This window comes from Muscardinus avellanarius (genome assembly GCF_963383645.1).
Source record: "Muscardinus avellanarius genome assembly, chromosome: 10".
Taxonomy (NCBI): domain Eukaryota; kingdom Metazoa; phylum Chordata; class Mammalia; order Rodentia; family Gliridae; genus Muscardinus; species Muscardinus avellanarius.
In genome coordinates this window covers 89,946,997-89,963,865 of record NC_137796.1, presented here as the reverse complement: position 1 = coordinate 89,963,865, position 16,869 = coordinate 89,946,997, and the positions used below count along the sequence as shown (strand labels likewise).

Genomic DNA, 16,869 nt, shown 5'->3' with positions numbered 1-16,869 from the left:
CAGTGCCCCTCCGGAAACAGCTGGGCATGGTGGCACAGGTCTGTAATCTCAGTACTCAGGAGGCTGAGACAGGTGGCCCGGTTCAAGGCCAGCCTCAACAATTTAGCAATAAATACTCTCCACAACAGTGAAATCCTGTTTCAAAGTAAAAAAAATAAATAAATAATTTAAAATTTTTTTTAAATGGGGAAGGGCTGGAAGTGTAGTTTAGAGGTAAAATATGCCTGGGTTCACTCCCTAAATAAAGTTTGCTTTCAGTTCAAATAAAGTTTGCTTTCAATTCAGTGTGTGTGTGCATGCGCGTGCGTGTGCGTGTGCACATGCACTGAGCTATGAAATAAAAGTATCTCTTAGCTGGGCGTGGTGGCACACACTTGTAATCCCAGTACTTGGGAGGCTGAGACAGGAGGATTGCAGGTTCAAGGACAGCCTCAGCAAATAGTGAGACTCTCTCATTAACCTAGTGAGACCCTGTTTCAAAATAAAAATAAATAGGGCTGGGGGTATAGCTTGGAGGTAGAATACCCCTGGGTTCAATTCCCAGTGCCTCAAAAATAAAATAAAATATCTCTTTGGGTCACTGAAAAAAGCAGAAAGGCATTGCTTTAAACCTGTCCCTTCCTCCCCCATCCTTTATTTGCAGGCCCAGACTGTTTGGCTTCAAAGAAGAAGAAATTGATGACAAGAAAAAGAAATGTAGGACAGAGTCCAGAATCCAGTGAGACCTGGACTTGACCTTTCTCATGGCCCCAGAGCTCTCCTGCCCTCCATATCCTCCATTCCCGGGTAAGCGGGTCCTGAGCCAAAGGACCATCCCTCTGCACTCACGGAAGGGGAGGTCGGCGCCCTCCTCACTCCTCCCTCCCCTCCCTCCCTCCCCTCCAGCCTCTCTCTCTTTGGAGCTGAGGCTGGGCCCCAATCCTGCCTTTGACTCTGCAGCCTGGAGCAAGCCATTTGCCACCCGAGCCTCTGCTTTCTCAGTAGTAGAATGGGGGAGTTGTTTGTAAGGTCAGCGGGAAGATGAAATGAGAGAATGTATATAAAGTATTTTATCCAGAGCCGGGCGTGGTGGCACGCTTGTAATCCCAGCGCTTGGGAGGCTGAGACAGGAGGATCGCGCTGGTTCGGAGCCAGCCTCAGCTACTTAGGCTCTCAGCAACTTAGTGAGACCCTGTTTCCAAATAAATTATAAAATAAGTCAAGGATGTAACCCCAGAGGTAGAAGTCCCCTGGGTTCCATCCCCAGTGCCACACACACAATAAAGAGATCCTGTTTCAAAATAAAGAATACAAAATAGAGCTGGGAATGTAGCTTGAAAGTAGAATGCCTCTGGGTTCCACCCCCAGTTTCACGAATAACAACAACAACAACAACAACAACAACAACAACAACAACAACAACAACAACACTATCTCTGCTTAATTCTCAAAATGAATCTGCTCTGGGACAGGCTGCTGGGTTTCAAATCTCACCTCATAGTGTGTTCTCTCTCTCTCTCTCTCTCTCTCTCTCTCTCTCTCTCTCTCTCTCCTTCCCTGTTTGTTTTTGTTTGAGATGGGGTCCTACTAAGTTGCTTGGAACTCAAAAGGGCTCAAAGAGCCAGGCGTGGTGGTAATGCTAGTAATCCCAGTATTTGGGAGGCTGAGACAGGAGGATGGCTGTTTGTGGACAGCCTCAGCTACTTAGTGAGGCCCTTTGCAACTCAGTGAATAAAGAATAAAACTCAAAATAAAGAATAAAAAATAGGGCCGGGCGTGGTGGTGCACACTTGTAATCCCCGCGCTTGGGAGGTGGAGACAGGAGGATCGTGCAGGTTCGAAGCCAGCCCTGGCTTAAGAAACCCTGTTTCCAAAAATTAAAAAATAGGTCTGGGAGTGTAGCCTGGAGGTAGAAGGGCTTCCAAGAACCCCAGTACCATCAAAAAAAAGGGGGGGGCTGGAAGTGTAGCTTGAAGGTAGAATGCCCCTGGGTTCCATCCCCAGTACCGGAAAAAAAAAAAAAAAAAGGCTCAAAAGACAGGCTGTCCCACCAGTTCTTCTTGTCATAATTTTAAAGGCTATCTGAGCAAGGTATTGTGGGGTCACACCTGTAATTCAAGCGCTTGGGAGGCTGAGATAAAAGGGTCATAGGTTCAAAGACAGTCTCAGCAAGTAGTGAGACTCTCATCAACCTATTGAGACCCTATTTCAAAATAAAAAAATAAGCCAGGCGTGGTGGTGCCTGCCTATAATTCTAGTACTTGGGAGGCTGAGACAGGAGAATTGCAGGTTCGAGGAGAGACTCAGCAAATAGTAAGACTTTCATCAACCTAGAGAGATCCTGTTTCAAAATTAAAATAGGGCTGGGGATGTAGCTCAGAGGTAGAATGCCCCTGAGTTCAATCCTCAATGCCAAAAAAAAAAAAGTCATTTGGATTTCTTTGTGAACTGTGTACTCCCATGAAGAAGAAGAAGAAGAAGAAGAAGAAGAAGAAGAAGAAGAAGAAGAAGAAGAAGAAGCAGCTTTCATCTGCTTGCATCATATTGGCCAGACACATAACTGTAAAGGCAGCTGGGAATATAGTTTGTTTGTTTGTAATGATTTTTGGGTATGTGCATGTGGTGTGGAAGATTAAACACAGAGGCATCTCTTTCATACCCTCAGCCCTTTTAATTTTTTGTTTAGGAACAGGATATTGCTAGGTTGTTGAGAGACTTGCTATGTTTCTGAGGCTGTCCTCGAATCAGCAATACTACTGTTTTAACCTCCCAAATACTGGGATTATAGGCATCATGCCTGGCCTCAAAATATAGTTTTTTTTTTTTTTTTTTTTTTTTTTTTTTTGGTGGTACTGGGGTTCCTGGAAACCCTTCTACCTCCGGGCAACACTCCCAGACCTATTTTTATATTTTTATTTGAAAACAGGGTCTCTTAAGCCAGCGAGGCTGGCTTAAAACCTGCGCCATCCTCCCGTCTCCACCTCCCAAGCGCAGAGATTACAAGTGTGTGCCACCATGCCCGGCAAAATATAGTTTTTTTGTGTGTATGTGTATATGTGTGCATGTGGTACTGGGGATTGAACCCAGGAGCATTCTCTCCCCAAGGTACATCCCAGCCTTTTTTTAAATATTAATTAATTTAGCAGTAATGGAAACTGAACCCAGGGGACTTCTACCTCCGAGCTACACCCCCACCCCTATTTTATTGTTTTTTTGTGTGTGTGTGTGTGGTACTGGGGATGGAACCCAGAGGCATTTTACATCCGAGCTCCACCCCAGCCCTATTTTTTATTCTTTATTTTGAAACAGGGTCTCACTGAGTTGCAAAGGGCCTCACTAAGTAGTAGCTGAGGCTGTCTCAGCCTCCTGTCTCGTGTCCTGACACGATTCTCCTGTCTCAGCCTCCCAAACGCTGGGATTATAAGCGTGCACCACCTAGCCCGGCTCCCTATTGCCTTTTAAGGCAATAGCAGGCAGTTTATCATCCTCCCTCTCCATCCTCCTTCATTTTCTTTTAACTCCGCCCCTGAAATGCAGCTGTCCATCAAGTCATCAATGGATTCTAATTGGCCAACTCTACGCAGGGCGCTAGAACGCCCTGCCCACTTCACTGGTGTCAAGAGATTGGCCAATGAAAGGACGGCATAGCCCAACCCGCCCACCAACGGGTGGGTGATGTTCCTGTCACTCCAACTGCCTCTGCAGAGCAGCCTCGTGCCCCTGCAGTTTGACACCTTCGCCAACGAAGGGATGCAGGATGGCTGGCCCCGGTGCCCTCCATCCCTCCTGGGCCTTCCCCACTCCTCTCCTCCTTAGAGTGGATGGGAGGGGAGGCTTTTCCAGGCAAAAATAATATCTATGTAAATATATGTTTTCAGAACTTCTTTTCTGTTTTATGGATAATAATCGCATCAGCTTTCCTCTTTTTGTTAATGTTATTTTAAAGTTATAAGTATTTTGACAATTTGAACACCCCTCCCTTCCCTTTTCCAAGTTTTGGGCGCTGAGGAGAAACACCAGACTCCCTCTCAGCCCCCCGACCCTGTCTGAGAGGTGAGGCTCCGGGAGAAGGCTGAGCACCTAGGAGAAGGGAGGGTGGACAGAAGAGCCCCCTGGGGGAGGGCTGTGCAGAGGGCGACAGGGAGGAGTTGAGAAAGAGCGGGCACCTCTGGGTGAAGGAGAAACAGGAGGACTTTAAGGTGTGAGATGGACTAGGAAGTGTAGGTAAGCTGCAGAGGTTGTAGGAAAAATACATAGGATCAGATTTAAAACAAAACAAAAAACCTAGCATGTGCAATTGCCCTGAAAGAAGGTTATTAAAAGTGCAGTAAGGCTGGGTGTGGTGGCACAGCTTGTGATCCCCTTGCTTGGGAGGCCGAGACAGGAGGATCGCACAGGTTTGAAGCCAGCCCCAGATACTTAGGCTCTCAGTAACTTAGTGAGACGCTGTTTCCAAATAAAAATATAAAATAGGTCTGAGGGTATAGCTTGGAGGTAGAAAGCTCCTGGCTTCCATCCCCAGTACCACACACACACAAAAAAAGTGCAGTAATTCGGGCATGGTGACACATTATCTGTAATTCCAGTATTTGGGAGGCTGAGGCAGGAGGATTGCAGGTTCAAAGGCAGCCTCAGCAACTTAGTGAGACCTTGTTTCCAAATAAAAAAGAGTTTGGAGTGTAGCTCAGAGGTAGAATGCCTCTGGGTTCAAGTCCTAGTACCACAAAAACAAACAAACAAACAAACAAAAAAAAAAAACTGCAGTAAGATCCGAGTATGGTGGCACATGCCTGCAATCCTCGTACTTGGGAGGCTGAGACAGTAGGAGTACAGCCTAAGAAATTTAACAAGACCCTGTTTCAAAATAACAATAATTTAGCCGGGCGTGGTTGCGCACGCTTGTAATCCCCGCACTTGGGAGGCAGACACAGGAGGATCGCGCTGGTTTGGAGCCAGCCTCGCTGGCCTAAGAGACCCTGTTTCCAAATAAAAATATAAAATAGGTCTGGGAGTGTAGCCCGGAGGTAGAAGGGCTTCCAGGAACCCCAGTACCGCCAAAAAATAAATTAAAAAATAACAATAATTTGGAATGGGGGTGTAGCTTGGAAGTAGAACACCCTGGGTTAAATCCCCAGTACCACAAAAGAAAAAAAAAAGTGCAGTAAGGCTCCAAAATAGAGTAGACAAGAGGTATGTCTGAGCCTGGGTCGGTGGCACACGCTGGAGGCTAAGGCAGGAGGATCGCGGCTCCCAGGCCAGCTTCAGCAACTTAGTGAGGCCCCCTGCAACTTAGTGACATCCTGTTTGGAAATAAAAAATAAAATCGGGATGGGCATACGGCTCAGAGATCGAATGCTCCCAGTATCACCAAAGGGGGGGGGGGAAGCTATGTGTGGCTTTCAGTGGCTGCAGATGGGTGGCTAGCATGGGCTGTCGCGTCGCTGGGGTGGAGGAGGTCCGGGTGGTTCTGGAGGTGCTGTGACTAGGTGTTCTCATGGCCGCCTCTTTTTACCTTCCTGCTGCAGGCAGGCATGCCCCTGCTCTTTGTGCTAGGCTGCATCTTCTTCCCCTTGTGCTTCACCGCCCTCTGTTGGGGCCTGCAGAACCACACCCGCCTGCAGATGGAGAGACGAGAGGCCGTGCTGGTGGCATCCAAGTAAGACGACAGGGTGAGAGTATCTTTCCTGGGGCCGCGGCTGGTGGAGCGCTTCTATCAATTTCAGGAAGAGTGAACGGTGAAAACAGGAGGAGAAGGTGGGGGCCTGGCATGGCAGTGCACACACACCTGTAATCCCACTACTTGGGAGGCTGAGAACAGCAGGATCTTAGGTTTGAGGCCAGCTTCAGCAACTTCGAGAGATCCCTTTTCAAAATAAAAAAAAATAAGGAGCCAGAGCCGGGCGTGGTGGCGCACACTTGTAATCCCACTATTTGAGAGGCTGAGACAGGAGGATCGCGGTTCGCAGACAGCTTCAGCTACTTAGTGAGGCCCTCTGCAACTCAGTGAGACCCTGCAAAATAAAAGAATAAAAATAGGGCGGGAAGTGGGGGTGCAGCTCAGAGGTAGAATGTTCCTGGGTTCCATCCCCAGTGCTGGGGGGTGGGGGGGGGAAGAAGCCCCGTGAGTGTGGTGGCCCATGCTTATAATCCCAGCATTTAGGAGGCTGAGACAGGAGGTTCGTGGACAGCCTCAGGTACTTAGGCCATTTACAATTTAGTGAGACCCTGTTTCGAAATAAAGAGTAAAAAATGGGGCTATAGGTATAGCTCAGAGGTAGAATGCCTCTGGGTTCCATCCCCAGTACCTAGATAGATAGATGATAGATAGATAATAAATAAGGGCTGGATGTAGCTCTGTGGTAAAGTGCTTGCTTTTTGGTACTGGGTTTGATCCCCAGTACCAAACACACACACACACACACACGCACACACACACACACACACACACAAAATCAAGCTCAAAGAAGAAATAAAAATAAAAAGGGCTGAGAGTATAGTGTGTCAGTAGAATGCTCCTAGCTCAATTCTCTGGGACAAAAAGAAAAAAAATCACACAAAAAAAGAAAATCAATAGCCCCAATCTCTATCGACCTTAACGTGCACCATACAAGTGAAAGCACAGTGTTCTGACCAGGTCTGTGGTCCTCAATCAAGCAGTTCTGGTGCCTCATTTTCCACCCTCCTCTCCACTTAGTACCTTTGGCAGTTTTGTTCATCTCTGTCTTGGGAGTTAAGCAACCAATTTTCATAGCAGGGTTACCTTGGAAAGATTATTATTATTATTATTATTATTATTATTATTATTATTATTATTTTTGCAGTACTAGGGATAGAACCCAGGGCATTCTACCTCCGAGCTACACCCCCAGCCTAATTTTTAAAAAAATCTTTATTTTGAAACGAGGTCTCACTGAGTTGCAAAGGGACTCACTAAGTAGCGGAGGCAATCTAAGAACCACCATCCTCCTGTCTCCGCCTCCCAAATGCTGGGGTTACGAGCATGCGCCACCACACCCAGCTGATTTTGTTTTTTGAAATTCTAAACTTCAGTTTCTTCCACAAGTCAAGGAAACCACCACCTAGAAGATCAAATAAGCATCAACATAAGTCATCTCGTACTTTACTCAGTATCCAGAATATAATCCAACTTGGAAAACTTTGTCCTTCCCCCCTTTTTTTGTAGTGTTGGGGATGGAACCCAGGGGCATTCGACCTCCAAGCTACACCCCAGCCTGATTTTTTTTATTCTCTATTTTGAAACGGGGTCTCACTAAGTTGCGGAGGGCCTCACTAAGTAGCTGAGGCTGGCCAGGAACCCGTAATCCTCTTGTCTCAGCCTCCCAAGTACTGGGATTACAAGCGCGCGCTACCACGCCTGGCTCGTCTTTTCGTAAACGAAGCCCTGAGGTCAGGAAGCCAGGTCCCTCGCAAAGTCAGGGACTAGCTGGGACTAGTAACTGAGACAGGATGATCGCAGTCTGCAGACAGCCTCCGCTACTTAGGCCATTTGCAACCTAGTGAGACCCTGTTTTAAAATAAAAAAAATAGGGCTGGTGTATAGCTCGGAGGTAGAATGCCCCTGGGTTCAATCCTCAGTATCATACAAAAAAGAAAAAGAAAAAAGTCAGTCACTAAGCCAAGCATGAGGAGGGGGGGAGGGGGAGGGCTAAACGAGTGATGTGTGCATGTATGCCTCCACCATCTTGTACTCCATGAAGATGACAGCTGGGCGTGGTGGCACAGGCTTGTAATCCCAGGACTTGGGAAGTTGAGACAGGAGGAGCACAGGTTTGTGGCCATGCTCAGCTACTTAGTGAGGCTCTCTACAACTTAGTGAGACCCAGTTATTATATAAAATAAGTCTGAGGGCATAGCTCAGAAGTAGAATGCCCCCGGGTTCCATCCTCAGCACCACACACACACACACACACACACACACACACACACACACACACACACAGATGTATGACTACAACACACCAGTAACAAAAAATCATGTAATCCAATAATGCCTATTAAAGATAGGGCTGAGAGAAAAAAAAGAAGCTACGTCCACAATTGTTTGTGACTCCTACCTTAGATGACTTATCCAGGTCCTTGCCTACCACATACCACTAGAGGGCAGCAGAAAATTGCAAATCCCAGCCTTTGCCTCTTTAGGGGAGAAGGAGTGGGCTTTGGGCGTGGAAAGGCCAATTGTAGACTTGGTTATGAACTAAAGTGCAGTTTTGGAAACAGGCCGCACACCATGCAGAAGTCTTCAGGACAGAAAGGCAGAGCTCCAGGGAGGCCAAGGAAAAGAGCCAGAAACAGCTCTGAGCACAGCTAGGCCACCGAGCTACAGCACGGTCTTGGCCAAGTCCCTGAGCCTCCCTCTCTTTGTGGTCAAATGAGAGGATGAATTCTCCAATCCCTGAGGTCATTTCCCACTTGAAACTAGGCTGTTCTGGGATGTGGCAGAGGGAGGAGGTCCAGGAGCATCACAAAACAGAGCTGAAGCGAGTGACGGGCACTCGGGCATGGGGCAGGAGCCTCCTGGGGCTCCTATGGGTGTTCTCGGAGGCAGCGATCCCAGCTTTCTTCAGTCCCTTTACTGATGCTAGGATGCCCAGCATGAGGGGGGTCCAGCCACTCCTTAACTCTGTGAGCTGGAGGGTATCACTCTTGCCTCGGGGCTGTGTGCCGGGACAAGCAGGCCTCCCTGGCCCTGCACAGTGCTTAGAGGAGGACACCAGCAGTCTTGGAGTTGGGGCCCATCCAAGACGCCAGAGCACGCTAGCTTCCCTGCCTCGCTGGGGTGGAGGGGCGTCTGCATCTGAAGGACACTGCACTGTGGTGTTTGCTCCCATCCCTGGTTCCTTCCTCGCTTCCTCCAGGGAGAATGGGGTGCATCACTTAGCCCTGGCTCCCTTCCCCGGGGGGAGGGCACCCCTGAGCTGATCCCAGGCAGGCCGCCGAGGGACTCACGCTAGGAGACATTGGCAGAGGAGGAAATGCCAGGCATTTAGCAAAGTGCTGACGGAAAAACGGGGTCGGGCCCATCTCGGGGCTCGGAGCCCCCTCCCAGCTGGCCAGGGAGTCTGGAGGAGCCACCCTCTTTCCCAAAGAGAAGAGCCGTCCTTCCCCTGGCCCAAGCAGACCCCTGTGCTGCAGCTGCTGTCTCTTTAAGGGCTTCCCCCTCCCTCTTTCCCTGCTCCCCCATCTCTGTCGCAGCCGCCGCTGCTGCTGTGGCTCAGAGCTGCATGGGAGACGCTGCCGCAGGTCCGGTTTCTCCGGTGTCCGGTCGGTGCCATCGTTTCCCCACCCTTCCCCCGCCCTCCCCGGGCTGGCAGCCTCCCTCCCCCTCCCCCTCCCCACAGAGGGGGCAGGGGGCTGGGCACGGACTCGCTGTAATGCCATGTGCAGTGTCCTCGCCCAGCAGCAAGGACCCTGGCGGTAGCAAGAGGAGGCGGTGGTGGCGGGAGAGCCGCCTCAACCGCTGACCGCTGGCCCAGCCTCCTTCGGCCCCTTCCTCCCTCCGTCCGTCCCTCCCTCCCTCGCTCTCTCACTCGGGGCTGGCACCACCTCTCCCCCACCCCGCCTCCTCGGGCCCTCCCAGCCTCTCCACGCAAGCCCCCCACCTGCCAGGCTCTCCTCCTCCCCTCCCCCAGCCGCATCCTCCTCCTCCTGTCCCCTCTCCCTCCCGGGCTCTCACCAGGTCCTCCCCTAGCCTCTCCCCATCCTCTCACCAGCTTTCTCCACTCCCGCTCCCATCCTCCGCCAGCCCTCTCTCCCGGGCTCCCAGTCTTGCCTCCGGAGTCCCTTTCTCCCTTCGTCTGGTCCAGCTCACTCGTCCCATCCCGTCCCCGCCCTGTCCCCTTTGTGCCCCTTAGTCTCTCTCCTTCAGCTCTGCCTCTCTGCCCTTCTCCTCCCACCCGTGTCCCTGCCCGGGTCCAGAGCCACCATGCTGACCCCAATGGTGGCTGGGGGGGTGGTGTTCCCCGGACTCTTCCTCCTCTCCAAGAACACGCTCCAGCGGCTGCCCCAGCTGCGCTGGGAGGAGGCTGACGCGGTCATTGTCTCAGCCAGGTAAAGGCATCTCTTCCCTGAGCTCAGCCCCTCTCCCCTTCTCAGGCTGTATGGGGATGGACGGGACCCTGGCAGCTCCGGCCCGTGTGGATGGGAGCCCCTGCGCTGGGCTGGTCGGTGGGCTTTGCCCCAAGCCTCCCTGCCTCCAGGGCCTCACTCACCTTCCCTGGAGACCTCCCCCAAACCTGCCATCTGGTCCACTAGTCTTCAGACTGCTCCCTTTCCTTCCTCCAGCCACCCTCCCACCCTCCAAAACAGGGCCGGCATGTGACTAAAACATTCCTATAGGATAGCTGGGACCAGGCGAGGGGCGAGAGCCATGTGTGTTCAGGAGGGAGAGGAACAGAGGAGTGAGCCGTGGAACTCAACTCTGTGGGACCCTGGAATCAGGACCAGCACTGGGGAGGGGGCTTGGCGGTCAAACAGAAGGTGGCCAGGGGGGTTCAGGGTCACCATGGGGCCAGGGTCAACCTACGCTGACCCGGCAGCTGAGCAGTGAAGGACTCATGCAGGCCCCTTGCCCTTCTGGGATTTCCTCCCCAGGGACAGGATACACATCTGTCCCCAGCATCCACCTCTGGCCCCAGGATGACCTCCCCAGTGTCCTCCTGAGGGGAAGGCCACTCAGTATCCACCACCAAGGGAAGGACGAAGGCCGCAAGGAGTGGGGTGAACTGGGGGGTATGGCCCAGCAAGTCCAAGCAGGACCCCGGAAGGCGGAGATGGTGGGGTGAATCTTGGGCAAGCCTAGCCTTGGGAGTAGATGAGCCAAGGATGGCCCATGGCCCTGAGAAGTGACCAAATCCTCAGCACAGTGACTAGACTCATAGGGAAGGGAAACCGAGGCGCGATCTCTTCCCTTCTACCACGCCTCCCTCTGTCTCCCCAGGCTAGTGTCCTCCGTCCAAGCCATCATGGCCTCCACTGCTGGCTACATCGTTTCCACCTCCTGCAAGCACATCATTGATGACCAGTAAGTGCTGCGCACCCCTCCACCCGAGGCCCAGCAGTCCCTTGTGTGTGTGTGACCCCCGAGCCCCCCGGCTCTTCTAGGGAACCGCTGCTGGTGCCCAAGCCCTTCACTTGGGCCTGAGCAAGTTCTCTGCAGTAGTTGCAACTCAACACCCAGGGATAAATTTATCCTGTCCTGTCCTTAAAGGTCAGAAACAGGGGGAGCAGGAGCAGGGATCAAAGAGAATCCTCCAAGTACTTCCTGCTCGGCTTCCCAGCCTCTTGTGTTGAAGTGGGTTCCAAACGTCACCTCCTCCCCTGTCCCTTCCCACTCTTACACCCCTCAGACCCCATTCCCAGCCAGAACCCAACTGGGGTGGCATCCTCCTCGTGCTGGGCTCACTCCTCAACTAGGTGTCCAGCCCCAGCTCCTAGCCCCAGGGAGGAGAGAGGACACCACGAGGCCACTGAGGGTCAGGCAGTGGAGGAGAGAGGGAGGAAGCGAGGGAGGGGAAGAGGCCAAAATTTGGCACTGGCAGCTGCTGCAGTGCCTGGGCTTGCCAAAAAAGGCCCAGGCCTGCGAGGTGGGGCGGAGGCGGAGGAGATGGCCCTGTCCATGGTGCTGACAGGGCTGCTGCAGCAGCTGCCCTGGCTCCTGGGAGGGCACCCGGGACACCCTCCCTCATTCTTAGCTTCTGGCTTGGGCCTAGAGGTGCCCGCTGTCCTCTCTGCCTCCTGGTTTTCCTGTAGGTGAGCTCTCTGCTCTTGCAGAGGGAGGGAGGGTCTCTGCCAGGAAGGGCTGGCTGGGAGCTTGTCTAGATGCTTGACTCTTCCTTCAGACCCTGCTCAAGGACCTGGCCTCCTCCCCTGCACCCGCCCCTTCCGAGATAAGCCCTGGGCTTCCAGGCATTTTTTGCCCAGAGGTCATCTCTTGGCCCCTGTTGCCTCCCCCGTCCAGGTCTGCTCTCATTGTCCCCCACTCTAATCCTCAGGTAGGTAGGGAGGATCAAGGTTAATCCAGGGGTAGCAGCTGTTCCTACTTCTGAGCACCTAATTGCTCAGAGGGTGAGATGGGACTTAAGGCTTCACAGGGCAGCCCTGGCTTGGGGCCCCTGGGCTTCTCCATAGCCCACGGTTCCGTGGTTCCGTCCCCCGTGGTGGCTCCTGGGTGGGCTCCCTGGGCCACTCCCTCTCTCTCCTCAGATCCCTACCTTTTTTAAAAAAAAAAAAAACCAGCTTCCTCTCCCCTCAATCTCTTCCTGCCCCCCAAGCACATGCCCAGAACCACTGTACCCTGGGTCTCAAGTTCTCTCTCCCTGAAGCCCTGGGGCCGCCTGTCCTCCCCGGCCCACCCCATCTCCAGCCCCCATCCCCACGGGACGTTCAGCTCCAGCTCTTTCTCTACCCAATGCCTCTCGCTGACTTTGCTTTCTGCCCCCCCCCCCCGCCCAAGCTGGGCAAGCTCCCCGGGACCGCCCAACCCAGCTCACCTATGTCAGGGCTAGAGGACTCAGAGCGCCGCTGTGCGGACGCAAGAAGAAAACGCAAAGCTGCACATCCACACGCTTCTCGATTTTGTTTACTCTCTGGGAGTACAGAGAACTTTCTCTGCTCTTGGCACCTCTTGCTCAGCGTTTTTCTCCTCAGTGCCTGGCTGTGCCTGAAGGAAACAGGAGAGAGGACCATGCTTGGCTGGGTGGAGGTGCCCTGGCAGCGTGGGCACCTTGCTACCTCTGAGTGCCTCCTCCAGATCTTTTTATTTAATTAATTAATTTATTTGGTGGTACTGGGGTTCCTGGAAGCCCTTCTACCTCCGGGCTACACTCCCAGACCTATTTTATACTTTTTTTTTAAAATTTGGAAACAGGGTCTCTTAAGCCAGCGCGGCTGGCTTCAAACTTGCGCGATTCTCCTGTCTCCGCCTCCCAAGCGTGGGGATTACAAGCGTGCGCCACCACACCCGGCTTTTTCCCTTTTTTTTATTTTTTGAAACAGGGTCTCATTAAGTTGCTGAAGGTTTTTCTACATTGCTGAGGCTGGTCTCAAACCTGTGACTTACTGGCTGTGCAGCCACGTGACCTTGGGAAGTTTCTCATCCTCTGCCCTCGGGCCGTGGCATCGGCAGCTCTAACTCGAGGCTCTGCTTCCGTCTCAGGGTTGCGGATGCGCACCCCTGAGGTCAGACTCAGGAGCGCCTGGCCCTGGCCAGGCCTTGGGCGCTGCTCCCCGGGCGCTGCCCGTTCCCTTGCCTTCGTGACCCCTCTCTCTGCCCAACAGACACTGGCTCTCCTCCGCCTACACGCAGTTTGCAGTGCCCTACTTCATCTACGACATCTACGCCATGTTCCTCTGCCACTGGCACAAGCACCAGGTCAAAGGGCACGGAGGGGAGGACGGGGGCCCCGGCGCCCCGGGCAGCACCTGGGCCGTGGTGCGCGGCTACTTGCACAAGGAGTTCCTCATGGTGCTCCATCACGCCGTCATGGTGCTGGTGTGCTTCCCGCTCTCCGTGGTGAGTCCTCCCGACCTCTGGCACTGTGGGACCTGAGCACAGCCCGCCATAAGAGGCACAGGGTCTGGAGTGAGCCGGGCGGCTGGACCCCGCCCAGCTCTGTGTGCCATGGCCACGCGCCTCGGGCCTCGGTTTCCTCCCCATGGTGTAAGGTTTGCAGTCTCACCTGCAGGATCGTGGAGGGGTACAGAGAGGCTCCGCTCCTGCTCCTGTGAGAAAAAGGACAGAGGGAGGGCGGGGGCTCCGCTCACCCGGCCTCTGCTCTGCTCTCAGGTGTGGCGACAGGGCAAGGGAGACTACTTCCTGGGCTGCTTGTTGATGGCTGAAGTCAGCACCCCCTTTGTCTGCCTTGGCAAGATCCTTATCCAGGTTAGAGGTTACCTGAGGGTATGGGGCCTGGAGAGGGCGCCCGGGCCCCTGGGCGTGGGCAGGCGGGCGGGAGTCCTGGCCGGGCGGCCCCCCCAGCGGCGCGCTCTTCTGTCCGCAGTACAAGCAGCAGCACACGCTGCTGCACAAGGTGAACGGGGCCCTGATGCTGCTCAGCTTCCTGTGCTGCCGGGTGCTGCTCTTCCCCTACCTGTACTGGGCCTACGGGCGCCACGCCGGCCTGCCCCTGCTCGCCGTGCCGCTGGCCCTCCCCGTCCACGTCAACCTGGGCGCCGCGCTGCTGCTCGCCCCCCAGCTCTACTGGTTCTTCCTCATCTGCCGTGGGGCCTGCCGCCTCTTCCGGCCCCGGGGCTCCCCACCGCCCTCTCCCTGTCAGACGCAGGACTGAGGGTGGGGTCTGGGGACCCTCCCCACCTGCACCTGGGGGGTCAGGGTTGTGGGGCCTGTGGGTGGGGGTTGGGAGCCAGGGGCCCCTTGCCCTGCTAGCCCCAGGACGGACAGATGGACTCAGAAGGGGGAGGGGGTGTCTTGCCTTAGGGGCTGAGGATGGGAGCAGGTGACCAGAAGGCAGGGAGAGAGGGGACCTCTTCTCCCCACTGTGCTCAAGCTGGCGAGCCCCTTCCCACACACACCCCTGTGCTGCTGGAACAGCAAAGGAAAGAGGAAGGGTCCACATCTCCCACCACTGAGGGCAGGGGGCCTGGAGGGAGATGACCGGGACTCAAGAGGACCCGGAGCCGAGGACACGGGGTGGCCCCGCTGCCAAGGACACCCCAGGCCTGTGCTGCAAACCTTTCTCCGCTCTCCACCATCTGGGAGGGAGAGGACACCCCAACTCCCCCCACCCCTGGGCCTCCCGAGGGGCCGGTCACCCCTCCCCGCCGCTCCTTTCCAGGGAGACCAGCCTGAGGAATCAATTTATTCGTTCAAATTCAAACTAATCTGTTGAGGTGGGGGCTGCTTCCCCCCCCCCCCAGCCTTCCCAGTGCTGAGCAACCCCGGGGCCGGTGAGGGGCGCCCTGTGCCTCCCCACCAGGCTGCACATCTTGCCCTCGGGCCCTGGCATGTCCCTGGTGCTACAGACCTCTCAGGGCTCCCTCTAGTCTGGGGTGGGGGAGCCTGGGAGGTGCTTTACAGTCCGCTAATAAAGATGATCTGCGATCTGCGTGAACGCCAGCCGGCAAGGCCTCTTTGCCCAGTTCTTTGGGGTTGGGAAGGGAGGAGAGGAAGGCCTGGGGCGTGGGGTGAGCTGGATGACCAGGACAGAGGGCAGGACGCCCCTCTGGTCACTGAGCCGGCAGAAGAGGCGAGGGCTTTTATTCATCAGCAAGAAAGGAGGGTGGGCGGGCGTGGGGGCTCAAGCTGTCCTTTAGGCCCCTTTCTGGCAGCTCCTATGGGGTATGGAGATGGGGGTCACCACTGTATCCCCTCCACCCCAGGACTTGGGTCCTCCCACTTCTCCGGAGGAAGGTAGAAGGGTGGGGCCAGCGCAGGCCTTACATGTGGGTGCCAAACTGGAAAAGGAGGAAGAAGAAGGCCACCACCAGGGTGCCCAGCAGGATGTGATGGAAGAGCCCAGGGCCGGAACCTGTAGGACCAGGAGGGTCAGGGGCTGCTCTCCCCCAGGCCCATGGAGGAGGGAGGAGGCAGGCCCACCCCAAGCTGCGGCACACCTGTGTTAACAAAGACCACAGGTCTCTCTCCAATAAACTGGGCCACTGCCAGGAGGCTGGATTGGTCCGAGTCTGGGTAATCAAAGAAGTCAGGTCTGTCTAAGAAGAGTGCAGACTCCGCTCTGGGGGCTTCAGCCTTGGCGCGCTCTGGGCGGGGTGCTGGGACCCAGAGCACAGTCAGTGACAGCAGCTAAGCAGACCCCTGCCCCCCACCCCAAGAGGCGCAGGCTGACTCTGGGCCTGTGGATTTTGACCCCAGGACCAGCTGAGCTCTTGAGAGGCCCACACTGGCTGGGATGGGGAGGCTGGGAGAGGAGGGTGGGGGGTCGCGTCCCTGGGGTCCTGAGCCTCCTCTCCCGGCCCATTTCCTTCCCACTCCTCCTACAGCTTCTCCACCTGCTTCTATGGCCCCAGGTCCAGCCAGGCACACCCACACGGGCACCCACTGCCACAGCTTCATGGCCACCCCTTTTACAGGGGTGGGGGGCTCTATGATGTCACAGCCCAGAGCCATTCTGATGGCACAGTCTGGAGGAGAACAAGCTGGAGGCGGGGGCCTCCCCAACCCCTGCAGTGGGAGGGAGGGGCGCCCACAGTCTTCATCCTTTGGGATGGCACCGATAAAATAGTAACAGCGGGGGTCTAACATGCACTAGGACCTGGGTAATAAATATATAAAACAACAGTGGTGGCCCTAGAATTTGTAAATAGGAGGGAATTGCTGAGGTGACTTTGCCAAAAGCTGGGACCTTGAGAACTCTCTCTCCCTCTCTCTCTCCCTCTCCTCGATCCTTTATTTTCTTTTGTACTGGGGCTGGAACCCAGGGAGCGTACTACCTCTGAGTTATATCTCCATCCCTATTTTCTTTCTTTTTTTTTTTTTTGTGGTACTGGGGATACAACCCAGGGGCTTTCTATCTCCGGGCTACACTCTCAGCCCTATTTTATATTTTATTTGGAAACAGGGTCTCACTAAGTTGCTGAGAGCCTCACTAAGTAGCTGAGGCTGGCTTCGAACCTGTGCGATCCTTCTGTCTCAGCCTCCCAAGCGCGGGGATTACAAGCGTGCACCTGGCTTATTTTTTCTTTTGAATCAGGGTCTTGCTAAGTTGCTGAGGCTGCTCAAGTCTCTGATCTTCCTGTCTCAGCCTCCCAAGTATTGTAGGCATGAGCCACCACACCCAGTGGGAAGCTGGATTTATACAGTAGGAACATTTTGGGATGAAAAGGCTAAACATTCCAGTTGCCCCTTGGAATTTTTTTTTTAAGTACTGGGGTTTCAACCCAAGGGCATTCTAC

The 16,869-nt window shown here is 54.3% G+C and overlaps 2 protein-coding genes across 2 annotated transcripts; one reads left to right on the top strand and one right to left on the bottom strand.

The window, feature by feature from the left end:
* Window positions 1-9,922: 9,922 nt before the first annotated feature.
* TLCD3B (TLC domain containing 3B) lies at window positions 9,923-14,285 on the top strand (the record flags this gene model as incomplete). The annotated part of the gene is made up of 5 exons (XM_080703433.1): window positions 9,923-10,047; window positions 10,937-11,020; window positions 13,276-13,510; window positions 13,784-13,879; window positions 13,998-14,285. 5 exons carry the CDS (start codon window positions 9,923-9,925, stop codon window positions 14,283-14,285), a joined length of 828 nt encoding a protein of 275 aa, XP_080559559.1.
* Window positions 14,286-15,266: 981 nt separating this feature from the next.
* On the bottom strand, window positions 15,267-16,030 carry LOC308268802 (fertilization-influencing membrane protein; the record flags this gene model as incomplete). The annotated part of the gene is made up of 4 exons (XM_080703908.1): window positions 15,267-15,288; window positions 15,398-15,485; window positions 15,571-15,729; window positions 15,967-16,030. 4 exons carry the CDS (start codon window positions 16,028-16,030, stop codon window positions 15,267-15,269), a joined length of 333 nt encoding a protein of 110 aa, XP_080560034.1.
* Window positions 16,031-16,869: the final 839 nt, after the last annotated feature.